Source organism: Jaculus jaculus, chromosome 1 (genome assembly GCF_020740685.1).
Source record: "Jaculus jaculus isolate mJacJac1 chromosome 1, mJacJac1.mat.Y.cur, whole genome shotgun sequence".
Classification (NCBI taxonomy): domain Eukaryota; kingdom Metazoa; phylum Chordata; class Mammalia; order Rodentia; family Dipodidae; genus Jaculus; species Jaculus jaculus.
In genome coordinates this window covers 229,875,087-229,901,121 of record NC_059102.1, presented here as the reverse complement: position 1 = coordinate 229,901,121, position 26,035 = coordinate 229,875,087, and the positions used below count along the sequence as shown (strand labels likewise).

Below are 26,035 nucleotides of genomic sequence, written 5' to 3'. Positions count from 1 at the left end.
GGACTCTAGGTCAAAAAAACAAAACAAAACAAAACAAACAAACAAAAATGCAGCTGGGCCAACTCATAAGACTTGAGAGATTGGCCTGGCATTCCCACATAGAAGGAAGCGTGTAGGGAAGGTTGTCAGATCCCTGACCTGAGATCTCAGGAACCCCCTGTGCCGGCTGTATGCATGAGGTCTCAGGGCAGAGAGAGTATATAGAGGTTAGTAGATCAAGGGGCAGCAAGCTACCTAAGCAGCTATGGGGAGGTTGTCATCTATGCTGGGGTGAGGCTTGTTTTCCAGCTTATTATATTATTAGTTTTTACTTTGTGAGAAAGAAGCAGAGAGAGGCAATGGGCATGCCAGAGCCTCCAGCCACTGCAAACAAACTCCAAATGCATGTGCCATCTTCTGCATCTGGCTATTCATAGATACTGTGGACTCTGGACTGTGTCCACAAGTTTTGCAGGCAAATGTCTTCAGCGCTGAGCCATCTCTCCAGCTCATGGAATGAGACCTCTGTTTTGTTCTTGCCATTTCGCGTGTTCTTTTGAGGTAGGGTCTTGCTGTAGACCAGGCTGACATGGAATTTACTATGTAGTCTCAGGCTGCCATCGAACTCACAGCAGTCCCCTTACCTCTGCCTCCCTAGTACTGGGATTAAAGGTGTGAGCCACCATGCCTGGCTAGGATGAAACTTCTGGATGTTGCTTTTGGGGTCTCCATGCTCTGTAAGTATCGGAGGAGGAGTATCTGTGGGGGAAACCCTGACATAGGAGACTCCATCTAAACAGCTAAGGGGATGTTTCATCCATGCTAGGCTCCATGTTATGGCTACTTTGGGGTCTCCATGTTCCTATAAGTAATCCACACTCTCTTCTGTAAGTCACCCTATTAAACCCATCGGTTCACTAAAATTGGTTTTGCTGCAGTTAGCCTTTGTTCTGTTGTTTGTGCCCTGTCTGGAGTGAACATGTGTGTCTGTGTCTCCCCAGGGAAAGGGTGTCATGCAAAACACCCCAAACCAGATCATATTCTAGCCCATGGGATGGAGAAGGCTAGGTTTTCCTAAACTTGGAATTGGCTTGCGTATCAGCTAATGTGTTTGTCCCAGATTCACCACACGAGTCTAGACAGCACATATTTAATGAGACAGAGACGATAGCACTGGGCCTTCCTGGTCTCATGCTGGAGGATCTCTCTGGGGACATTTCTGTAAGGTGCTGGCTGTGTGAATGGGCTCCCAGCTAGGCTCTTCTAACCATGCAGTGGACTTAAAGAAGGGCTTCACCCATGATTCTACAAGAGCCTGTGCCATCCAGAAGGAGCATATGGAAGTGTGGGGAAGAAGGTTTACAGTGGGCTATAAAAGGGGCCCAACCCTTTGCCTAACAAATGCCAGACTAATAACATTTTCTTTAGACATGTGATTTATAGCTGCTATAATAGGATGCTGATTACACAGAAGATTTAGGAAGAGCCAACAGCCACATGACAGAAACGTGATAACAATGGTGAGAAATGCACAGACTTAGGGGTATAGGGAAATGGAATTTGGCCTTTAACCGCCCTCTTAAATCCCAATGAGTAACCAGGACAGGCACTTGCTACTGACCCACTTCACAGTCCTTAAGGACTTCTACACTGAGGTCAATGCTACTCTCCCCATTTTCCAGATGGAGAAGTTGAGACATAAAAGGCAGCAAACGCCTTGCCTAAAGCCACGTAATGGTTTGGAGGAGGTGGTGGTATTATGCTCATCTACTCCTCAAATGGGCCATCGAACTAAGCTGTGTTGGCCTACTGGCTGAGGTGTCCCTTCCTGGACTTTGTCAAAGGTGAGGGATATCTAAGCTGCAATACCTCTTTACCACTGGCTGTATGTCAATAAGACCAATACATAGGAAGGAGAAGAGGGACAGCTGCAAGTGACTCCTCCCCAAGGCTGAAAGATAGGAAGCATATCCTGAGATCTCCTCCCCCTGCAGACATACCCTCAACCCCAGGACCTATGAGGTGCAACAACTAAAATGGAGCACAGCTAACCGAGACTTACAGGTTCTTTACCTCCTTTCAAGCCTGGGTCTTCCTACGTGAGCTACAGGACTTCCTCAAGCAAATAAGCCCAGACCAAAAGTCATTGGCTGGCCATCTCTAAGCAGGACAGACCTCAAGGGACAAATTTGGTCCTAAAAATGCCATACAAGCCAACTGCAGCCTACCCACTTGCTTAACCTAGAACTTCTCCCATAGGCAAAGTCTCTACTACACACCTGGAGGCTGGGCCTCCCTTCCTGGGCTGGGTGCCCAGCTGTCTGGCTCAGAGCACCAGGAGAAGGTGGGCAAGACTACAGCAGGAGCAGCTATATCAAGCCCTCTTCCCTTCCTACTAGACAAAAAGGACAGAAATACATAAGACTGACAGACTAAGGACAATGAAGACTACCTTCAGGAGGCAGGGGTAGGTCTATGAAACACCACTGGGGACAGCTCCAGTCACCACAACCTAAAGCCCCTAAAGAGACAAGGTGCTAGGAGGGAGGGGAGCCTCTAGGTAGAACTCAACCCATCCGTGGCAGAGAGAAAGTTTAGGCCACAGGCATACACCAGTCCCACTGGCCACTCCTCTGAAGCCTCTACTCTGAGTCTGTGCCAAGGGAGAGTTCCTGTTCCAGTCCCATGGAGAGTCATGCCAAGGCTTGCCCAAGGAGTCCTGCAGTGGGGCAGAGGCCAAATCTTGACCCCTCATAGCAGCACACCCAGGTAACAGCCAGCTATAGAATCTGCTCCAAGTCCCAGCAAGCACCTGGAGAATGAAGGTCCTTCTGGGCACAGTTTACCTCCTTCTGGCCCAGCAGGGATGAAGAGACCCAGAGGATGTATCCAGGGGTCTCCAGGGCAGGATGAACACCACCTGACTTTGGCAATGTCAGGAGAATGGGAGCTAGATGAGCAGATGCAGTGCCTGGTGCTCTCCCCCAGGGCTCTAGGCATCGACGTCTGGACCAGGTTCCTGGAAGAGTGACTGCTTCCTCAAGTTGAGCCGAGCGCACTTAGGGCAGGTGGTCGAGTTGTCGTAATAGCAGTCCCTAAGGTCAGAAAGACAGGCTGAGTTCTGCATGTAAAATTCTACCACTGGGGGCTGGAGAGATGGCTTAGCGGTTGAGGCGCCTGCCTGTGAAGTCTATGGACCCATGTTTGACTCTCTAGATCCCACACAAGCCAGATGCACAAAGGTGAGGCAAGTGCAAGGTCACACATGCCCACTAGGTGGCACAAGCATCTGGAGTTTGATTTCAATGGCTGAAGCCCTGGTACACCAATTCTCTCTCTCTCTGTTGCTCTCATGTTCTCTAAAAAAAAAATAATCCTACTACTGGTGCACCAATTCTCTCTCTGTGTGTCTCTCACCTTCTCTAAAATAAAAAAGTAATTCTACCACTGGACCCTCACAAGCTCTCGAGGCTAGCTCCCTCCCATTAGCCTTCCGCAAACAGGCAATCAGGGCCAGATGTCTGTCTCCCTCCTTCTCATGGAAACAGTGCCAGCTTCTACAAGATCAGCTGCACTGAAGACAAGGGGAGGAGCTCCACTTAAAAGGCAGAGAGGAGCATCAAAACCTAGTTTAAGGGTGGGGTCCAAGGCACACCCACCTGTGGAAGACAGCTGAGCAGTCCGTGCACACAGACGTGTGGCTGTCAAAGGGGAATAGCACATCACCTTCTTTGCAGAGTTCACACACAAAGCCCTTGGCTTGGCACCGCTGTGAGGAAGTGAAAGTGTGGAGATTGGCAGGTGGGTATGCAAGTGCCAGCTCAGGCTAGGGATCCACTAGTCAATCCTTGACCTCAGGATAGGGGGGTCTCCTGTGGTTCAAGTCACGATCACAAAGGGTACAGGCAGGCCCACCTCACAATCCAGCTTGATGTGCTTGGCGAAGAGCGTGTGGATCTCAGTGAGTGAACAGCCGAGGCGACCCAGGTGCACATCCAAGAGGTCCTGGATGGAGTACATCTCATCGTTCTCCACAAAATGCTGTCTGTCCTGGAGCTGTCAAGTCCCAGCACCTGTGACCCCAAGTGCAGAGCAAAGGACCCCTACACCCCACCCACAGCCGCTCCCACTGTCACGACCCAGGGCACTCATGGAAACCCCAAGTTTCAGAGGGTGTGTGTGTGGATGACCCAAGCTATCCGGAAAGGTCTAAGCATGAGGTAGCCCATCCTCCTGGCTCTCTGGTGCCAGGCCCTCTGGCAATCTGACCTGCAGCAGTAGTCGTGCCTCCATGGCCTCCTTGCAAGTGATGAAGTAAGGCTTCATGAGCAGGATGTCCTGGCGCAGCTTCTGTGGGCGTGGGAAACAAGCAGGATCGTGAGAAAGGGGCTGGAACCAAAGCCACTTCTGCGAGGCTTAGGGGCTGGTCCTAAACTGGCTTCACAGGGGTCATGCTCACAGGCGGCATTTCTTTATGCCCTAGGTAACATCAAGGGCAGTAGGGACTAGTGAAGGAGCCCTCTGATGTCCCTGACCTGGGTGCTCTAACCAAGCTCAAGTGCAAATTACAGCTTCTGGGCTGCACAGGATCTTGTGTGGGTCATTTGCCATGATTCTGGGGATCCTCCATTCATGTCACTCAGCCTAGTTCCACAGGCAAGCAACACACCTATCCAGCAGCCCCAGGGCAGCACAGGGCCATAACCCTATCCTGGCCCTAGGCAATTCATCCAGCCTTCTCCCCCATAACATGGAATTTAAACCCTTCCCATCACTTTGCCAGAGACATAATTAGCTCCACCTTGGACTATCGCACCTTCTGGCCTCAGCCCTGATTCTCCTGCATAAAAGTAGCCCCCAGCCACATATAGCTGTTGAAAGTGTCTGGTTTGAACAGAGAAAGTGGTTGAATGTAGAGGACCTACTGGAATTCAAAGTCATGGTACAAAAAAGAAAGAGAACGTAGGCTGGGCGTGATGGTGCCATCTTTAATCCCCAGCACTCGGGAGGCAGAGCTAGGAGGACTGTTGTGAGTTGGAGGCCAGCTTGAGACTACAAAGTGAATTCCAGGTCAGCCTGGGCTAGAACGAGACTCTAACTTGAAAAAAAAAAAAAAAAAAAAAGCAAAAAAAGAATGTAAAATATCCCAATGATTTTGAATGTTGACTGTATATTACACTTTTTTCTCTATATTGGGCTGAAGAGAATATATTATTCGTCAAGTACAGCAGCACACGCTTGTAAACTTAATGCCTAGGAAGTAGAGGCAGGAGTGCCAGGGATTCAAGGCTAGTCTTGGCTACACAGTGAGTGTGAGGCCAGCTTAATGAGATTCTGTTGTTATTATCATTAATATTATTTTGAGATTATAGGTATGTACCTCCATGGATACCTGCTGGATATTAAAAGTAAGGCTCGGTACATGCTAAGCAAGCATGTAACTAACTGAGCTACATCTCCAGCCATATATATTAATTTCTCTCACTCACTTTTTTTTTCCTCTTTTTTTTTTTTCAAGGTAGGGTCTCACTCTAAGCCCAGGCTGACGTGGAATTCACTCTGTAGTCTCAGGGTGGCCTTGAACTCACGGCGACCCACCTCTGCCACCCGAGTGCTGGGATTAAAGGTGTGCGCCACCACGCCTGGCTCCATGCCATGTTTTTTTGTTTATTTTTGTTTACTTATTTGAGAGCAGCAGAGAGAAAGAGGGAGGGAGGGGGGGAGAGAGAGAGAGAGAGAGAGAGAGAATGGGCACACCAGGGCTTCCAGCCACTGCAAACAAACTCCAGATGCATGCACCCACTTGTACATCTGGCTAATGTGGGTCCTGGGGAACTAAGCCTCGAACCAGAGTCCTTAGGCTTCACAGGCAAGCACTTAACCGCCAGGCCAGCTCTCCAGCCCTCCATTCCATGTTTTAAAAAATAAATTTTTAGCCGGACGTGGTGGTGCACGCCTTTAATCCCAGCACTCGGGAGGCAGAGGTAGGAGTATTGCCATGAGTTCGAGGCCACCCTGAGACTCCATAGTGAATTCCAGGTCAGCCTGGGCTAGAGTGAGACCCTACCTCGAAAACCCCCAAAAAAAAATAAATAAAATAAAATAAATTTTTATTTATTTACTTATTTAAGGGAGAAAAAGAGTACACCAGCACCTCTTGCTGCTACAAATGAACTCTAGACACGTGCACCGCTTTGTGCATCTCACTTTATATGAAGACTTGGAAATAAAACTCGGACCAGCAGGCTTTGCAAACAACTTTAACCCCTGTGCCACCTCTCCACCTTACTCCCAGGTTCCACTATTTTAATTAGGCTACTACAGAATCTAACATTCCCTCTATGCCCAGCAGCATTGCTACTGGACATGACTATAACCTTTTTACTTCAAAGGATAGTCAAGTGGACCTGTGAAGGTGGCACACCTCCTCAATTTGGACCCTGCCACAAGACAGTTCCACCCCACCCCTTCACCTGGGCCCCAGCCTCACCCGGATCTCCACCAGCTCCTCCACATAGTTGAACAGCAAGGGGTTGATCTCTCGGAGCCGGAGCACAGGTCGAGACACCATCAATGCCAGGTAGCGCATGCTACAGCGAGACACCTGTGGGAATGGCTGAGTGATCAGCTTACAGACCAGAGCCTGTGGGTCAAGACCTTCTCCTTGCTCATCAACTCTCCCCTCCCAGACTGTCCTCATCTCCAAAACCCCACTATTACAGTTTGAGTCAGGTGTCCCCTGTAAACCAATGTGCTCTGAATGCTTGGTCCCCAGCTGGTGGCAATTTGGGAGGTGAAGCCTTGCTGGGGTAGATATGATGCTGGGGGCAGGCTTTGGAGTATTACAGCCAATTCCCCCAGAGTTCGGATCACTGTCTTATTTTATTTATTATTTTTGGTTTTTCAAAGTAGGGTCTCACTCTAGCTCAGGCTGACCTGGAATTCACTATGTAGTCTCTCAGGGTGGCCTCGAACTCACAGCAGTCCTCCTCCTCTGCCTCCCCAGTGCTGGGATTAAAGGCATGCACCACCATGCCTGGCTTCACTCTCTTATTTTTAAATATCTTATTTTATTTATTTATTTCATTAGACAGAGAGAGAAAGAGGTAGAGAGAGAAAGAAAGAGAATGGGCATGCCAAGGCCTTCAAGCCACTGCAAATGAATTCCAGACACATGCACCACCTTGTGCATCTGGGGAATTGAACATAGGTCCTTTGGCTCTAGAGGCAAGCGCCTTAACTGCTAAGCCACATCTCCAGCCCACTCTCTTATTTTTATTTATTTATTTTAAATTTTATGAGATACAGGCTCACTCTAGCGTAGGCTGACCTGGGATTCACTATGTAGTCTCAGGGTGGCCTTGAACTCACAACTATCCTGATACCTCAGCCTCAGGAGTGCTGAGATTAAAGGCATGCTCCACCAAGCCCAGCTCTTTGTTTATTTTTATTTTATTTTATTTTTTTGTTTTGTTTTTCGAAGTAGAGTTTCACTCTGGCCCAGACTAACCTGGAATTAACTATGTAGTCTCAGGGTGGCCTCAAACTCCCTACCTCTGCCTCCCGAGTGCTGGAATTAAAGGCGTGCTCCACCACGCCCGGCTTTCTTTGTTTATTTTTAAGAGATCAGGAAAAGGCAGAGAGAATGGGCATGTCCTGGCCTCCAGCCACTGAAAATGAACTCCAGATGCATGCACCACCTTGTGCATCTGGGTCACATGGATCCTGGGGAATCGAACCTGGGTCCTCTGGCTTTGTAGTCAAGTGCCTCACCACTAAGCCATCTCTCCAGCCCTCAGATTGCTCTCTTGCTGCTTTTTGCCAGCTACTGTGGCAAGAAATGGTGGCCAGCCTTCTGCTGTACCATCCTTTTCCTGACATGGGGCAACTTCCCCTCGAGAATATAAGCAGAAATAAACCCTTTCTTCCCACCAGCTGCCTTGGGTCTGGTGGTGTGTCCCAGCGGCACTAAGGGAACCGCGCTTACCTTGCGTGGCTCAAAGTCCCAGTTGTGCACAACTCGGGCGGGAATGACAGCCAAGTCATTCCAGTGGCAGTGGCTACAGTAGTACTGGCCGGTATAGTCACACTGCCGAGCCTCACTGGGCACACCTCCTGTGGGGGGTCAGGTTGTCACAAGGTCAGGAAGGCTACTAGGTGTTTCAGCGTGCCTCAGCTGCCCAAGGAACCGCACCATGTGGCCCATCCTCCCTCCCCAAGACCACACAAAGGAGGGCAAGCTGGGCCAGCAGCCCCACCCTCTAGACCCGACCCACCCGCTTCTCAGCCAGGAGGCCTCAGGCCCTCACAGCTTCTCTCACAACCTGTTTCCTCAGCAAAATAGAACAGGAGTGGCAATAGAACTGCTGAAGGTACTCCCAAAATTAATATTGGTTAAAATTCCATTTCCAGGGACTGGAGAGATGGCTTGGCGGTTAAGGCACATGCCTGCGAAACCTAAGGACCCAGGTCCCACGCAAGCCAGATGCACGTGGTGGCACATGCATCTGGAATTTGTCTGCAGTGACTAGAGGCCCTGGCGTGCCCATTCTCACACACGCATTCTCTCTCTGTGTCTCTAATAAATGCATAAATAAAAATAAAACCTAAAACAGAAATTCCATTTCCAGAATGCATATGACCATTGTGTATGTGCTTTTTCCTCTCTGAAGGCTTGGGATGGAGCCCAAGACCTGATACATGCTAGGCAAGCATTCTACCACTAAGTCACATCCTTAGCACTGACTGGTATGATCTTTTTCTAGCCTTTGTCTATGTGGACTTCCTGTGCAGCCGCAATAACACACAGCCACACAGCAGCAGAGCTCAGAGGTGGATGCTCAAGTGACCTGGGCAAGTCACGGAGACCCAGAATCTGTTACCGGGAAAACTAAGGAGATGTCAATTAACCTGCCCCTTGTTACCTCCCAAAGACCAAGGACAGGAACAGCCCTGCCCTACACCTTCCAGCGCCCTCCCTGGAACAGCTCCACTCCAGTTCTTCCCCGCTGAGAAGAGGACCCATGTTTCACTCACGCAAAGAGATGGGCGCGCGGCACTCAGCACAACGGTAGTCCTGGCTGTCCAGCCCAGTCTCAGGACAGATGCTCAGCTCATACTCAGCCTGGTGGCTGACTTTGGAGCTCACACAGGGCTTGGAGATGAGGTTCAGGCACTTGCTGTGACAACGGTAATAACAGCCTGTGATGGGGAAACAGCCACACCTCTCAAAAGTTCTGCAAAGGAGTCCCCGTAACCCAGGACCATCTTCAGCTTGACTGCTCCAGGGCTCCATCAGCTCTTGCCAGTGTCCACTTCAACCCAAGACCTTCTCCAAACACCTGAAAGATCCTCATGTCCCTGTGCCCCAAGCCTTGCCTCTTACTCCACACTTAACATATAACCATTTGCCCCCACCAAGCCTAAACGGAAGTTGGGTGTGGTGGCACATGTTTTTAATCCCAGCAGCCAAGAGGCTGAGGTAGGAGGATCGCTGTGAATTTGAGGCCAGCTTGGAGCTTCACAGCGAGCTCCAGGTTAGCCTGGGACTAGCTAGGGTGAGACCCATCTCAACAAAACAAAATCAACCCATCCCCCCTAAAAACATATGTTGTCAACTTTCCTCTCTTCCATCTCCCATCTTCCTTCTCAGAAATCCCGTCTCAGATCTCAGTAGCTGAGTGTACAGGTGTGGGTCCTGCTCTTGGCCCACCTGTGCAGGTGTACCAGGTCTGGATGAGGCCCCAGATGATGGTATTGCACTTGTCACAGGTTTGCTTGACGCTCTTGCTCTTCTCCTTGTAGAAGCGGTGCTCCAGGAGGACCCGGATGTTGGGCTCCTCTTCATTGGGATCCTGCAAAGGAAGGGACATGGAAGAGTCACAAGTGAGCTGGGCTATAGTTCCTTCCTTTCATTCAAACTCCTTAATATGTGCAGACAACACTTGTAACAGAGATTACGAGGTGTAGCCCAGTGCATGTTTCCCTTCTGTCTTTAGCAACAGGTCGATAGACAAGTGCCCACCGCATATAACCTTTCTCATAACCCTTGGCAGCAAGGTGTGACATAGATCCAAGAACCTGTGAACGGCCCTTCCCTCCTGCTGGGTGGTTATAGGCCAAGAAGATATAGTGTGAGACCACTTTGGACTTCTGTGAGGGACAAAAATAATGACTCAGGTTGGCAAGATGGTCAAAGGCACTTGCTTGCAAAGCCTAATGACCCGGGGTTTGATTCCCAAGTACCTACATAAAGCCAAAAGTGCAAAGTAGTACATGCATCTGGAGTTCACCTGCATTAGCAGGAGGCCCTGCTGTGCCCATACTCATTCTCTCTCTCTCTGTCTCTCTCTCTCTCTCTCTGACTCTTTCTCTCTCTGACTCTTTTTCTGTCTCTCTCTGTCTCTTTCTCTGTCTCTGTCTTTCTCTCTCTCTCTCTCTCTCTGGTTTATGAAGGTAGAATCTTGCTCTAGTCCAGGCTGACCTGGAATTCACTATGTAGTCTCTGGATGACCTCAAACACGCAGTAATCCTCCTACCTCTGTCTCCTGAGTGCTGGGATTAAAGGTGTGCACCACCATACCCAGGTACCTCTCTCTTAAATAAATAAACTTTTTTGTCTTATTTTCCAAGGTAGGCCCAGGCTAATTTGGAACTTGCTCTGTAGTCCCCAGGTAGCCAAGTGCTGGGATTAAAGATGCACAGTGACACACCTGGCAATAAAAATATTTTAGTATTTTTATTTATTTATTTGAGAGAGAAAAAAAGAGAGAGAGAGGGTGAGGGAGCAAGAGAATGGGTGCACCAAGACATCCAGCTGCTGCAAATGAATTCCAGATGCATGCACCACCTTGTGCATCTGGCTTACATAGGTCCTGGGGATTTGAACCTGGGTCCTCTGGCTTTGCAGGCAAATGCCTTAACCACTAAGCTATCTCTCCAGCCCATTAAAAATATTTTTCAGGGCTGGACAGATAGCTCAGCATTTAAGGCGTTTGCCTACAATGCCTAAGATCCTGAGTTCAATTCCCCAGTACCCACAAATAGCCAGATGCACATAGTGCTGCATGCATCTGGGGTTTGTTCGCAGTGGCTAAAGGTACTGGTGCACCCATATATTCCTTTTCTCTCCTTGCAAATAAATAAATCAGAACCAGGTCTGGGGACACCTACCTTTAATCCCAGCACTTGGGAGGCTGAAGTAGGAGGATCACTGTGAGTTAGAGGCCACCGAGACTACATAGTAAATTCCAAGTCAGCCTGGGCAAGAGTGAAATTCTACCTCAAAAAAACAAAATAAATAAACAAATATAATTTTTTAAAATATTTTATTTTTATTTATTTATTTGAGAGAGTCAGAGTGGGAGAAAGAATGGGCATGCCAGGGCTTTCAGCCAGTGCAAACAAATTCCAGATGCATGCACCCCCTTGTGCATCTGGCTTACATGGGCACTGGAGACTTGAACCGAGGACCTTTGCCTTTGCAGGCAAGCACCTTAATTGCTAAGCCATCTCTGCAGCCCTCAATTTGTTTTAATCTTAAAAAAAAATAAAAAGGTCCAAATGGGGCTGGAGAGATGGTTTAGCGGTTAAGCGCTTGCCTGTGAAGCCTAAGGACACCGGTTCGAGGCTCGATTCCCCAGGACCCACATTAGCCAGATGCACAAGGGGGTGCATGCATCTGGAGTTCGTTTGCAGTGGCGTGCTCATTCTCTCTCTCTCTCTGCCTCTTTCTCTGTCTGTCGCTCTCAAATAAATAAATAAAAACTAAAAAAAAAAAAAGTTCAAATGTTACTGGCCATCATATGAACCCTGAACCACCTATGGGAATTTCTTTTGTGAGGATAATTACACACCTCTTTCCTTTAACCCCCTGTATCTTGGGACATGTTTGTTACCACAGCCTTACCTATTTCCTAATGAACATCCACGCTAAATCATCAGGGGTTCAGTGTCAGTACAAAGACCACAGTGGCAGCCAAAGTTAAAAAAAAAAAAAAAGACTTGGGACTTTTGGGGTTTTGGAAGTTAGGCTCCACTTTTTCCTGTTGACACCTTCAGGTATCACTCCTCCTATGTCTTATGGCTCAAGGAGGGACCCCACCCACTATCTTCAGTGGCACAAAACTAGCCAATAACCAGCGGGGCATGGTGGCACATGCCTTTAATCCCAGCACTCGGGAGGCAGAGGTAGGGAGGACTGCTATGTGTTTGAGGCCAGCGCAGGACTACAGAGTGAGTACCAGGTCAGCCTGGGCTAGAATGGGATCCTATCTCCAAGAACCCAAACAAAAACTAGCCAAAGGCTGTTGTGACTGTGTCAGGCATGATCACGTGATCTAGGACAGGCCAACCACTGTATTTCCTGAGCCTGGGACCCAGGTCTGGCCAACCAGTCAGGAGTGGAGCAGGCAGACCCAGGAATGACTTGCGGCTCCCACTGAGAAATGTAAACTTGTGGAAAGAAAGGCAGCAGTTGTTGGGGTCATCTCTGCCACCTCACAGAAAGCCCCAAACAACACAGAGCAGAGCAAAAGAGTACAAAATTCTTGACATTGATAGAGGATCTTCTAACCAGTATGAAGAAAATGCTTTCTTCTTTTTGCTTTAAGCTGCTTCGGGTTGAGTTTCTGTTCCCTGCAACCAAGAGAGTGTGGACTAACAGGGAACTAAGCAGCTTGCACATAGGACGAGGGCACCATCTTTCACCTTCCCTTTCTGAGTCCCTTTCTGCCTCAGCCCCTCAGAGTGCAGAGGAGACCCACCTTCTGGAAGGGGCCACAGGCTGCCCTGTTTGCCTGCTTCCCACGGTTCCAGCCATGCTGCAGGCCCCTCCACGGCAGGGCAGAGGTGGGCCACACCGGTACCCACCTTAAGCTCCTGCAGCTTCAGCCGAAGGTGGATGAGCCTCACCACGGCATCCTTTTGCTTCTCCGACTGCTCGGGCAGCTCCAGGATCACCTGCTTGCATTCCTCGATCGCCTGGCGCAGCTGCTGAACATCAGAGGCCAGGAAAAGACCCTGCCCAGGGTGGAGGGCAGCGGTCAGAAAGCCAGCTGGCAGGCTCTCCCCATGGAGGGTAGTAGCCCTGTCCTCACAGGAAGTTAGATGCATAGCAGACCTCAGCCCCTCACCTAGGCGAGGACTTGCTCGAGGCCCGGGAGAGCTAGCAACATACGGGGATCCAGCCATGCTGCCTGCCCCTAGGTGTACTGATCTACCCCCAGGCCTCTGCAGACATCAGCTTCTGGGCTGGAGGTGTGGCTCAGTGGCACACTGCTTGCCTACAGTGCATGGAAGCCCCGGGGTGAGGATGCAGCTCAGAGGCCAAGTGCCTAGGATGTACAGAGCCCTGAGTTGGATCCTCAGCACCACATAAGTGAACTGTGGTAGCACATACTTATAACCCCATGTAGTGGTTTGATTCAGGTGTCCCCCCATAAACTTAGGTGTTCTGAATGCTAGGTTCCCAGCTGATGGAGATTTGGGAATTAACGTCTCCTGGAGGGAGTGTATTGTTGGGGGCGGGCTTATGGGTGTTATAGCCAGTTTCCCCATGCCAGTGTTTGGCACACTCTCCTGTTGCTATTGTCCGCCTTAGGTTGGCCAGGGGGTGATGGCCACCCTCTGCTCATGCCATTGTTTTCCCTGCCATCATGGAGCGTCCCCCTCGAGCCTGTAAGCCAAAATAAACCTTTTTTCCACAAGCTGCTCTTGGTTGGGTGATTTCTACCAGCAATGAGAACCTGACTGTGATACCCCAGCAGTAGGAAAGTGCAGCAGGAGCGTCAAGAATTCAAGAACTCAGCTACAGAGTGAATTCAAAGCCAGTCTATGATGTGAGACACTGTCTTGGAAAAAAAAAATCAATTTCTGAAGCATGGGTGTGTAGCTCAATGGTAGACTGTTTGCTCAACATGTCAGAGGCCCCCAGCATCGCACACTTCCTTCTTTTAGAAACTGCTTTCTTAGCTGTACTGTTTTACTTTTAAAGAGCTTCCGCTTGGAGTAAATTACACTTGCCATCACAAAAACAGGAAGCTGTCAGGCATGGTGGCTCGTGTCTTTAATCCTAGGGCTGGGGAGGCTTTGAAGTAGGAGGATCAGCCCCGGCTACAGAGTGAGTTCCAGGTCAGTTTGGGCTAGATTAAGATCCTGCCTCAAACCTGACACCCAAAAGAAGGAAAAAGGAAAGAATGGAGCAAACGGAGAGAAAGGAGAAAAAGGAGAAAGAAGAAAGAAAGAAAGAAAGAAAGAAAGAAAGAAAGAAAGGAAAAGAAAAGAAAGAAGGAAGAAAGAAAGAAAGAAAGAAAGAAAGAAAGAAAGAAAGAAAGAAAGAAAGAAAGGAAAAGAAAAGAAAGAAGGAAGAAAGAAAGAAAGAAAAGAAAAGAAAAGAAAAGAAAAGAAAAGAAAAGAAAAGAAAAGAAAAAAGAAAAGAAAAGAAAAGAAGGAAGAAAGACTGACAGACAGACAAGGAAGTGGCTTCTGGCTTAATGGCTAAACCCAGGCAGATGCCAGTAAAGTAGCCTAGAGACACACTCGCCTCAGAGTCAGCGCTTCTGGGTGCCTTGCCCCCACACCGACCCAGAGCCTAGCCAAGCCCCAGACTCAGGACACCTGTTCCCACTGGGGAAGACGGGCTCAGGCCTTACAGCCAAGGAAGGTAGGCTGGTGCCATCCTCAGGAGACACTCCTCCTTCCATAGGCTAGGTTCTAAAAGACCCAGGCAACGAGGTGACGACACCTTGCCCTCCTCCTTGGGGTTCATTCTGTGGCAAAAAGGATGTGCTACAGATGTTGTAATAAAGATACAAAAACAATAGGCCTGATGAGGCAGGCCTGTATCCCAGCAACTTGAGAGGCAATCTTCCTATGTAAGCCTCCCAAGTACTGGGATTACAGCCCTATGTCACCACTTTTTTTTTGGCCTGTGTATGTATGTAGAGCGGGTATATGTGCAGATGTGAGCGCCACCCAGGTGTGTGTACATGTATGTGCAGCTGCACGTGCCCAATGCACAAAGTACAGGCCAGACAACATGAGGTGTCCTCTATGGCTCACCCCCATGTTTCCCTGAGTCAAAGTTGCTCACTAAATGCGAAGCTGCCATTTTCAGTCAGACTGGCTGACCAGCAAACACCAGGGATTCTCAGGTCTACCTTTCCTATACAACTGGCATTACAGGTACGCACAGGCCATACCTGGCCGTATACATGGGTGTTGAGAAGTGAACTTAGGGTGAATCAGGACCTCATGTTTGTGCAGCAAACACTTACCCAATGAGTCATTTCCCTAGCCCCTAAAACTTTTTTTTTTTTTTTTAGTTTGGGTCTCACTCTAGTCCAGGCTGACCAGAAGTTCACTATGTAGTCGCAGGCTGGCCTCGAACTCACAGCGAGCCTCCTACCTCTGCCTCTGCCTAATCTACTAGAATTAAAGGTGTGTGCAATATCCTGGCTCCCTAAAGCTTTTTTTTTTTTTTCCTTTGTTTTTTCAAGGTAGCGTCTTACTCTAGCTCAGGTTGACCTAGATAGAATTCACTATATAGTCTCAGGGTGGCCTTGAACTCATGGCAATCCTCCTACCTCTGCCTCCCAAGTGCTGGGATTAAAGGCATGCGCCAACAAGCCCAGCTTCCTTTTTTGTTTGTTTGTTTTGTTAGTTTTCGAGGAAGGGTCCTGCTCTAGCCCAGGCTGATCTGGAATTCACTATATATAGTCTCAGCATGGCCTCAAACTCACCAAGATCTACACATACCTCTGTCTCCCAAGTGCTGGGATTCAAGCTGTGCTCCACCATGCCTGGACACCCTAAAACTTTTTTTTTTTTTAATTACGAGGTTCCTCCTTTCTCCCTTTAAAACAGCCTTCTATGGAACAAAATATAAAGCAAACACTGTGCTACCCCATAGCATTTATACAAGACCCCAGGAACCTCAAAGGAAATCAATTCACCCATTTGCTGCATAAGAACCTGGGGCTACAGGGAGCGCATGAGCCCCAGCTCCTTACCCCAATGCCAGGCTGTCTCTACACTCTCTTTGAGGCTGGGCTCAGATGACATGTAGGTCTCAGATTTGAGGCCTAGGAGACTTAGCTGAGGTTGGGGCTACTGAACCTGATGGTTGTGGCTTGTTACAAGGAAGCTACAGCCCAGCTCATAAAACAGTGTGTGAACACGTGGCCCACCATATGCAAGTACACGATGAAATTAAACCTCAGGGTTCAGACCCCTTCCCTCCAGCACCCCAAACTTTACCACAGGGCGGGAAAAGTGATCCTCAGACAGGCCAAGATCCATCACGTGCTCAGAACAGAGGAACTCAGGCTCTCCAGGGGGCAGCTCAGGCAGAGTGTCTGGAATAAGAAGGCACCCAGGGTGGCAGAGAGAAAGGGCAGAGGAAGGCAGCTGAGGTGCTCACAGGGGAGTTGGAGATAAACAGGAATGGGGGGTGAGGGGCGCGGAAGAGTTGGGCCCTGCTCAGTTCTGTGCTTCTGGCTGACATTTGTAAAGGAGCCTGTCTTCTATTGCAAACAAGAAAACACCAATAAAAAAGATGAATGGAGAGCCGGGCGTGGTGGCGCACGCCTTTAATCCCAGCACTGGCAGGCAGAGGTAGTAGGATCGAAGATAGTTCGAGGCCACCCTGAGACTACATAGTGAATTCCAGGTCAGTCTACACTACAGTGAAACCCTACCTCAAAAAACAAAACAAACAACAACAAAAAGATGAATGGAGCCGGGCATGGTAGTGCACGCCTTCAATCTCAGCATTGAGAAGCTGAGGTAGGAGGATCCCTGTGAGTGAGGCTGGTCTAGACTGAGAAACTGCCTCAAAAAAAAAAAAAAAGAAAGAAAACAGAAAAAGAAACAACTCACTCAATTTCTAGACAGGTGCTTTGTGTATCAGTAGGTGGGCTAAAGAAAACCCACTGACTGGCTACACCACACAATTCATGAACCACTATGTGGACCACCTCAGCAACCCCAGGCCCCAAGCGCCCTCCACCTACCCTATCTGCAACTCCTAGGTTTTCTACCTACTAATCTCCCGAGGGTGGAACCTATGCCTGGGACACTGTAGGCACGAGCTTCTGTCCCCCAGATCTCGGTTCTGCTTCTGCTCTGTATTCACGGAGTATCTACTGTGTGACGATCCCTGGGCCGCAGCCATGGCTCTTTACACTCAGACCCCTGCTCTCTAGAGTGCTCATTCCATGGAGCAGGTAGAAAGGGATTATGCTATTGGGGGGGGGAGGCTGTTAGCACAGTGCTGGTCCCATGGGAAAGCCAGGGTTCCAGGAAGGGAAGCAGGGACAGAGGGTGGTGGGGGCTGATGTGAGGCATCAGCTGATGCACATAGCTTTTGCCCACACCAGTGCTCACCTTCACAAGTAACTTCCTGGGTCTCCTCACTGGGTCTCTGCTCATGTTGCCTTGACGCCAGCTGTTTGTTGAAGGGGTTGAGGTGGGCCTGCCGGAACCGAGCCAGCCTCTCATCATATTCCATAGCATCCCACCTGCAGGGGCCCAGGCATGGCTGGCGTGAGCGCTCGGGCCCCAGGGTCACCGTGGCCCATCCCCTTTCCCTGACGCCCTGCCTCTTTCACTTCCCAGAGTCTAGAAGACAGCCCACAGGCTTTTCCCCAAGCCACCTCCACTGTCCCTCTGTGTTCTTTAAGAGGAGCAAACGGGGATGCAAGCTGGCTCAGGGATACAAGTTTATCCAAAGGTACCAGCCAGATCTGGACTCCAAGATCCCACCTCTGCATTGGGGGGTGGGGGGGAGGCTCTTTTAGGCACAGGTGCTCTAGGGCTCCAGAGCTAGGGCTACTGGGTAGGCCTCAAATGGCCTACTCGACCCCAGTCCAGCTGGGCCATGGCTACCAGATGACTCCTGTAAGACACATTCTGGAACTGGGTCCTCTTTCCTGGCCTCCTGACCCAAGGTGTATCTTCCCAACAGAACACTCCAAAAGTATAGCTCCAGTTAGAGTGCCCACTGGTGAACACACTGGGGCCAAGGCCAGTCTTTTCCCTGCTACCTGCAGGGTGACACAGGCACCCTTCCCAAGCTCCAGCAATGCATCCAGGTTCTAGGATCTTCCTGGCGTCTCAGGCCTGGGTTCCAGCAGTGCTTCAAAACCACATGACCTGAATCATTCCTGTGGCTTCATGCTCTGGACTCCCATGTTTCAGGTGGGAAATGCCTAGCTTCCCACCCACCTGTCAGAAATCAGGGATCAATAACCCACTTTAGGAACATGGTGGTGCCTGGCTACAAGAAAAGGACCGTGTTTGACCAGAACAGAAGCAGTTGGAATGCCACTCCCCCACTTATCTAGTTGAGTCACATTCCCCAGCCTCCCCTCTGTCTCCGTTCCCTCATCCAGAGGTAGATCATTGTGAGGGTGACATTAGTTCATAGACTCTGGGTGCAAAATAACCTCTGGACAAGGTTTACTATTACAATAGGAAATCAAGCATTAGTGGAATGTGTTGCAGGGGCCTGAAAGTCTCCACAGTGACTTTGTGTTCTCCATGCTTATTACTATCAGAAATAAGACAGCCTAGAACACCTCCTTTGCGCCTTTGCCTGAAAGAAAAAAATAAGAACTAATGAAACCAGGTGAGAGGCTTCGCACCTCTAATCCCAGCAGTCAGGAGACAGAAGTAGGAGGATTACTGAGTTTGAGGACCCTATGAATACTTAGTGAGTTCCAGATCAGCCTAGGCCAGAGATCCTGCCTCAAAAAGTAAAATTTTTTTTTTAAAAAAAGGCCCAGTTTCCTGGTACCAGCTCCCCTGCTGCTAGCTTGGGACTGCCTGGACCCTGTGAGCTTGCTTCCTGATTGAGGGGCCCCTGGGTCCCAACTCCCAGATCCCCTGCTCCAGAGGGTACTCAGAAAGGTAGCAAGACCCGTGGAGATAAACTACCCCTTGCATTTCAGCCAACCCCTAGCTGAAATTATAGAGGAAGTGGGGAGATGAACAAGGGTGCTACTTCCATGCTGAACCTGATAATCTGCACCAGGGTGAAGGAGACAGACCCTGAGGACACTCAACGCCTACTAAAGCAGAGATCCAGAGGTTCCTCAGAGACTTAAAACACACCCACCATGGCTCAGGGAATTTTGCAGAAGAGGTGGAGGAAAGATTGTAAGAGCCACAGGTTAAGATATCATGCCCAGAGACATTCCCTGTCCCCCCAATAACTGACTGCTGCTCCCACAATGCATAACCCACAACCCCGTAGGGAATTCCTGCAACCCCACTGAGAAGAGTTCCCAGCAGAAAGGGGGCAGGGATGAGGGAAGAGAAGGTACCAACACATGACGTATCCATAAGTAATGTTGTTTAATGATAATAACGGCCAGGTGTGGTGGCGCACACCTTTAATCTCAGCATTGGGGAGGTTTGAGATAGGAGGAGTTGAAGGCCACCCTGAGACTACATAGTGAATTCCAGGTCAGCCTGGGACAGAGTGAGACCCTATCTTGAAAAACCAAACTAATAATAATAAGAAGAAGAAGAATTAAGAATTAAGACCCGAGGGTCTGGATCTGCCCCGTCCACACTGTGTGGACCTGCACCAGCGGTCCCTCCAGGTTCAGGCACACCGGCTGACTGTGAGCCCTGTCCTGCTGACTCTACCTCTGTTCAGAGAGGGTGGCAGGAGGCCAGAGCTCCAGTACAGCAGGAGCCAGCAGTTGCTAGCAGGGCCAAGCGGGAGGCCCCAAGAGGGGCCACAGGTGCTATGGGCTGATGTGTTTGGGTAGGTCACACAGAAGGCCACCTACAGCCATAGGCACCCAAGTGTCCTAGAGAGCAGCCAGAGCACAGGAGAAACTAACCTGTTTCCAGGGTTCACTCACCCCTTCATCCTGAGTGAGGACTCATGTTTTGCTTGTCACATGACTTCCCAGTCTTCCCTGCACCTCAGTGTGGCCATGTGACTGTGTTGCGACCAATAGAACAGGAGCAGATCTCTCTAGACTTCCAGGAATTGTTCTTGAGCCCCTCCTTCCTCCCGGGTCTGGAATGCAGGTGGACCGGCTGGAGCTGAAGCAGCCACCTCGAGCTGTGACACAGAAGCTATACATGAGGATGGCCAAGTGACAAGGCCTCAGCTGATTTTATCATCCAAGTGAGGCAGAAATAAACCTCTATTTACACCACAGTCGTGAGGAGGGAGTATTCTGTTTCTTACGGCCCAAACAGATCTGACAGAGCACCCCAGTCATGTGGTGGTGGGAAGATGGACAGGCCCAATTGTGTGCCAGTTCTTCAGAGTGACTTTGTGTAAATAAATGCCTAAACCTTTCTCTGCTTCCAATTTCTCATGTCTCAAAAGGCGATTATAACAGTACCATGTATAAACAATAGTAGGGCCACTCTTCCTAGTAACAAGAGACGTATGTTCTCTCACACTTTTTTTTTTTTAAGGTTTTTTGAGGTAGGGTCTCACCCTAGCTCAGGCTGACCTGGAATCCACTATGTAGTCTCAGGCTGGTCTCGAACTCACAGCGATCCTCCTACCTCTGCCTCCCGAGTGCGTGCACCACCACGTCCAGCTCTATCACACTCTTAATCCATAAAGTCTATTACTCACTCAGTTCCTCCCCTCTTGTTAGCAATCAGTGAGCTGTGCCTGTTCTTCATCTCTTTATAGAAAGAAAACTCCACCAAGTATAGGATCTGGCCAGAAGATCTCCAGGAACAAATGCATCTTATATCAGAAAATCCCCTTAATCATGAGGAAGATTTTTTTTAAAATGATGTTCTCAGAACTAGCATGATGGCACATGCCTTTATGAGGCAGAGGTAGGATTGTATTGAGTTTGAGGCCACTCTGAGATTACATAGTGAATTCCAGGTTAGCCTGGGCTAGAGTGAGACCCTATCTTAAAAAAAAAAAAAAAAAAAGAAAAAAGATATTCTCAATCAGGCAAGGTGGCTTATGCCTATAATCCCAGCATTTGGGAGGCTGAGGTAGGAGGATCACTGCTGTGAGTTTGAGGCCAGCCTAGACTACAGAATGAGTTCCAAATCAGCATGGGTTGTAGAGTGAGCCTCTGCTTCAAAAAATAAACAAGCTGGGGGTGGTGATGCACACCTTTAATCCCAGCACTTGGGAGTCTGAGGTAGGAGAACTGCCGAGAGTTCGAGGTCACCCTGAGATGGCAGTGAAAAAAAAAAAAAAAAACAGGCTAGAGAGATGGTTTAGCGGTTAAGTGCTCGCCTGTGAAGCCTGAGGACCCTGGTTCAAGGCTGGATTCCCCAGGACCCATGTAAGCCAGATGCACAAGGTGGCACATGCATCTGGAGTTCGTTTGCAGTGGCTGGAGGCCCTGGTATGCCAATTCTCTCTCTAGCTACCTCTTTCTCTGTCACTCTCAAATAAATAAATAAAATAAGCAAAAAAAAAATTGAAACAACAAAACCCCCACAATATTCCTTTAATTAATTAATTTATTTATTTATTTATTTATTTTAAGGTAGGGTCTTACTCTAGCTCAGGCTGACCTGGAATTCACTATATAGTCTCAGGGTGGCCTTGAACTCACAGCAATCTTTCTACTTCTGCCTCCTGAGTGCTGAGATTAAAGGTATGCGCCATGACGCCCGGCTTCCCCACAATATTATTATAATTAACAAACACCAGTTTCCTCCAAGAATCCAATAAAACGCATTTTTCTGTTGGCACTTGCACTTCTCAAAATCAGTACTGTTCCTTTTTCTTCAACCCTTTTCCTTTCAGTTAAAACTTCTGCCTGACGGAAAGAATGTAAGAGCCAAAGGAAGGGTAGGACTCCTTACAACGTGCTCCTCCAGACACAAAAGGGCCTGAATATCCATGACCTCACAGTGCCTGATACCTCCTACACAAGACCACCATAATAGGAGGAGATGATGATGATGATGTCAAAATAAAAGAGAGACTGATTGAGAGAGGGGATATTATGGAGAGTGGAGTTTCAAAGGGGAAAGTGGGGGAGGGAGGGAATTACTGTGGGTTATTGTCTACAATTATAGAAGTTGTCAATAAAAAGAATAAAAAACCAAACAAATTTATGCCTGAGTCTGGCATGGTGGTATACACCCTTAATCCCAGTACTGGGGAGACAGAGGTACAAGGATCACTGAGAATTCAAGGCCACCCTGAGACTACATAATTAATTCCAGGTCAGCCTGGGCTAGAGCAAGACCAACTCTACCTCAAACAAACAAACAAAAACAATCAACTTCTGCCTGAGAGTTCATGCTCGAGAGTCAGTGGTCAGTCTACTTTCATTTCTATAATAACTCAGATAGTTACTATAAAGATTAAATTCGTTATAAAAGTTCTGAGAGCCTAGGCCAGTATATCATAAGCACCCAATAAATACCAGCTTATTACTGTTACAACTTATTACTGTCATCATTACTGATGGTTTTAAGATCCAGTAACTCTGACTTAAATCTGGTTCTCTCAGTGATGAACTGTGTGGTCTGGAAGTCAGGGAGAACTCATACCTCCTGAGGTGGACAGGAAGGTCAAGTGTGTAGGTTGGTAACACCCACAACCCAAGTTGCTACTGAGCAGTCACTGATATCATGTCATGACCAGTCAGATCACAAAGGACTGGTGTGTGTGAGGGGGGTACAGAAGCCATTCCCAGATGCTTTTCCTAGAAAACTTCCAGTGTTTTAGAATATGGCCAGAAGAAGCCTAGTGTAGTGGTGTGTGACTTAATCCCAACACTTGGGGGGCAGAGATAGGAGGATCATCGTGAGTCGGAGGCCACCCTGAGACTCCATAGTGAATTTCAGGTCAGCCTGGGCTAGAGTGAGACCCTACCTTGAAAAAAATAAAAGGAATATGAGTAGAAGGAGGCCAGGAAGATAGATAGACCAGTGCCAAAAGCAAGGAATGAGAAAGTCATGGAGCCATTTGACCTGACCACCAAGTTATTTTTCTGCAGCCCGGTTAGGGAATCCTATCTCCCGGTCAGCTGACGGTGACATCTTATCTTCAGGGAGCACCAGCCGGGGCCTGCCCATCTACATCCCGTCCCCTCCCAGCAGAGCTCTGCACCCAGAATCCAAGCTTGGCCTCAGAAAGGGGCGATTGGAAGGACAGACAAAACACCTCCGCTCGGTCGTCGCCCTGCATTGTCCTCCCTTGAGCGGGAGGCAACCGACGGAAAAAAAAATCAGAGTAAAGTCCCGGGGGGAACCGAGGGACCCAGGGCAGAGGCTCAGGGCGTATTCCTGACACCCCGAGCCCTCCTCCTACGTGCCGCCCGGGGTTTTCTGCTACCAAAGGGCAGCTGCCGGTCCAGCTGCCACCGCAGGGCCTGAGAGTTGACCCTGGAAGGGGGACAAAGTACATCCTGTGTGCCCGTACCTGCAGCAAGGCCGGTCAGAGGAGCAGCCCACGGAATCGAGCTCAGAGAGGACCCCCCCCCCACTCCCAAATTCACTCTGGGGTCGTGCCCGTCCTCCCTGGGGGAAGGGGGGACAGGTGTCGGCGTCCACCCGCACCCATTCCATAGACGCGAACCCGGTGGCTCCGACATGCAGCGGGTCCTTGGGCTCCCCACCTAGCCCACCCTGGAAGAAGGGGCTCCCCACCTGGGGATGCTAAGTCCCCGTACCGCGCGCAGTGCGGGCCCGCCGCGCTCCCCGAGGCCCGGCGCTCGGCAGAGAGCCAGCAGGCGGCAGCCGGGAGCTGGGGGTCCGGGGTCCTTGCGCCCGGACACCCGCACCCCGGGGCCCGCGCCCCGGCCCGACCCTCCCGCCGCGCGCCCAGGCCGCTCACCTGGCCCGGGGCTACCTGGCAGCCCGCCGGCCGGCCCCACGGCACCCCGCCCGCCGCCGCCACGCCGAGCCCCGCCCGCAGCCCGCCGCCCGCCGCCCGCTGCTGCCGCCTCCGGCGCGGAGGCTCATGGCACCTTCAACGCAGCCCGGCTGCCTCTGGCCCCTGGAGCTCCGGCTCTGCCCCCAGGTCCCTTATTCTTGTCGGGTTTGTGCGACGTCCCCACCTTTGCGATCTTTGTGTTCGGGCGGATGGCTCCCCAGTAGTTGGTGACCCCCCTCACCACCATCCTCACAATTCCGGCACTGACATCCAGCTGTCCCCTGGGCAACACCATGGGCACATCTGAGGCTCCATCATGGGCATCACCATGGGCATCCCAAGCTCAGTAACTTGCACCGGAGACGACCTCTCCCGCCTCGCTCTGAGGGCGGGTACACCGTTCGCACCCTGGGGGCCAAACCTTAGTGCGTCCCTGACCACACCCCTCTGATGCCTTTTCTGACCGGACCACGTACCATCAGTGCCCAGCGCCAGCCTCCTTCCCCCACAACTATGGCAGCCTCCCTAATCTCAGCTCCCCACTGAGTCCCACGTCCATCCTGAGCCCAGAACGTAGATCGATCCTAGAGAAAGAAATCTGCCCCAGACCTCACCTCCCTGGCCAACCTCCCCGCTCACCCACAACATACCAGCGCCTCCTCTGGAAGCCTCGCCCACTGAGCCTCCCTTGAAACACTCCTTCGAGTGACGTCCAAACACTTCCCCAGGCGTCTTCGTTCTCACCTGTCGTTGGAGATCTCTGGGATTCACGGCCTTGCCCTCCTCATGCCCCTCGCTGTCTGATGGCCCCTTCCTCATACGTTGTACCTCCTGTCCCTCACCCTCAAAGCTAAGAGCTGCAGGTGAGCGTTCTTGTTACCTTCCTTCACTGTTCCGAAGCCTAGATAGGTGTCTGGGCCTGAGGGTGCTAGTTACATGGGCTAAGGGACAGCTGAGTCCCCAGTTGAGGACAGCTTGAGTGGAAGAGGGTCCACTCAGCAGGTGGCCCACTCCATAGCCATGGCTAGTAGCCACTTATTGATCTGAATCAGTGTCTATACCAACACTGGGACCTGTCCCTCACCTCCAAGAAGAGATAAGGATGGACCCAGGCCCACCTCTTAATTACTATGTGTCACAGCCATTTCTCCATTCATTTAACAACGTATTTATCAAGAAGCAATTATATGCCACGCTGTCTCTGAATGCAGGACACAGTACAGAGAAAACCGACAAGGTGGCAGCACCCAAGGGCCAGACAGGCAAGCAAAAGAGGCAAATCCATCAGCTGTGTGACGGCTACCAAGGAGGGAATACACGTGCTGATAAAGTGTCTGAGATTAGGGGAGGGGTACTGGATGTTTGACCCAAGACCTAAAGAGTAAGAAGGAGAGAAACACCAAGGGCTGCTTGAGAGCAGTAAGGTGTGAAGCCAGGAGTGCTGGTACAGGCCTGGAGTCCCAGCCCTTGGGAGGCGGAAGCAGGAGGATTGCAACCTCAAGGCCAGCTTTTCCTACTTGAGAGCTCTAGGCCACCCTGGGCTACATGAGATACTGCCTAAAGAAAGAAAGAAAGAGAGAAAGAGAGAAAGAGAGAAAGAGAGAAAGAAAGAAAGAAAGAAAGAAAGAAAGAAAGAAAGAAAGAAAGAAAGAGAGAGAGAGAGAAAGAAAGAGAGAGAGAGAGAGAGAGAGAGAGAAAGAAAGAAAGAAAGAGAGAGAGAGAAAGAAGGAGAGAAAGAAAGAAAGAGAGAGAGAGAGAGAGAGAAAGAAAGAAAGAGAGAGAGAGAGAGAGAGAAAGAAGGAGAGAAAGAAAGAGAGAGAGAGAGAGAGAGAAAGAAGGAGAGAAAGAAAGAGAGAGAGAGAAAGAAGGAGAGAAAGAAAGAAAGAGAGAGAGAGAGAGAGAGAGAGAGAAAGAAAGAAAGAGAGAGAGAGAGAGAAAGAAGGAGAGAAAGAAAGAGAGAGAGAGAGAAAGAAAGAGAGAGAGAGAGAGAAAGAAGGAGAGAAAGAAAGAAAGAGAGAGAGAGAGACAGAAGGAGAGAAAGAATGAAAGAGAGAGAGAGAGAGAGAGAGAAGGAGAGAAAGAAAGAAAGAGAGAGAGAGAGAGAAAGAAGGAGAGAAAGAAAGAAAGAAGGAGAGAAAGAGGAAGAAGAGAAACCAGAGTGCAGGGGTTTCAAGGAATTCAAAGAGCTTGGAAGTTCTGTCCAAGATGAAGTAA

At 49.8% G+C, this 26,035-nt stretch overlaps 1 protein-coding gene across 2 annotated transcripts; it reads right to left on the bottom strand.

The window, feature by feature from the left end:
* Positions 1-1,397: 1,397 nt before the first annotated feature.
* Def8 (differentially expressed in FDCP 8 homolog) lies at positions 1,398-23,842 on the bottom strand. Of its 2 annotated transcripts, none has more exons than XM_045155032.1 (13): positions 23,783-23,842; positions 19,833-20,059; positions 17,365-17,498; positions 16,237-16,334; positions 12,850-12,999; positions 9,692-9,833; positions 9,016-9,180; positions 7,967-8,094; positions 6,470-6,583; positions 4,249-4,329; positions 3,895-4,035; positions 3,639-3,748; positions 1,398-3,074 (listed from the first exon to the last, which is right to left on the bottom strand). In XM_045155032.1, the coding sequence occupies exons 3-13, from the start codon at positions 17,486-17,488 to the stop codon at positions 2,972-2,974; spliced, it is 1,356 nt and encodes a 451-aa protein (XP_045010967.1). In that variant the 5' UTR covers positions 17,489-17,498; positions 19,833-20,059; positions 23,783-23,842; the 3' UTR covers positions 1,398-2,971. The 2 variants fall into 2 exon arrangements, with proteins under 2 accessions (XP_045010967.1, XP_045010960.1); XM_045155025.1 differs by having other exon boundaries at positions 19,854-20,059.
* Between the last annotated feature and the right edge of the window lie 2,193 nt (positions 23,843-26,035).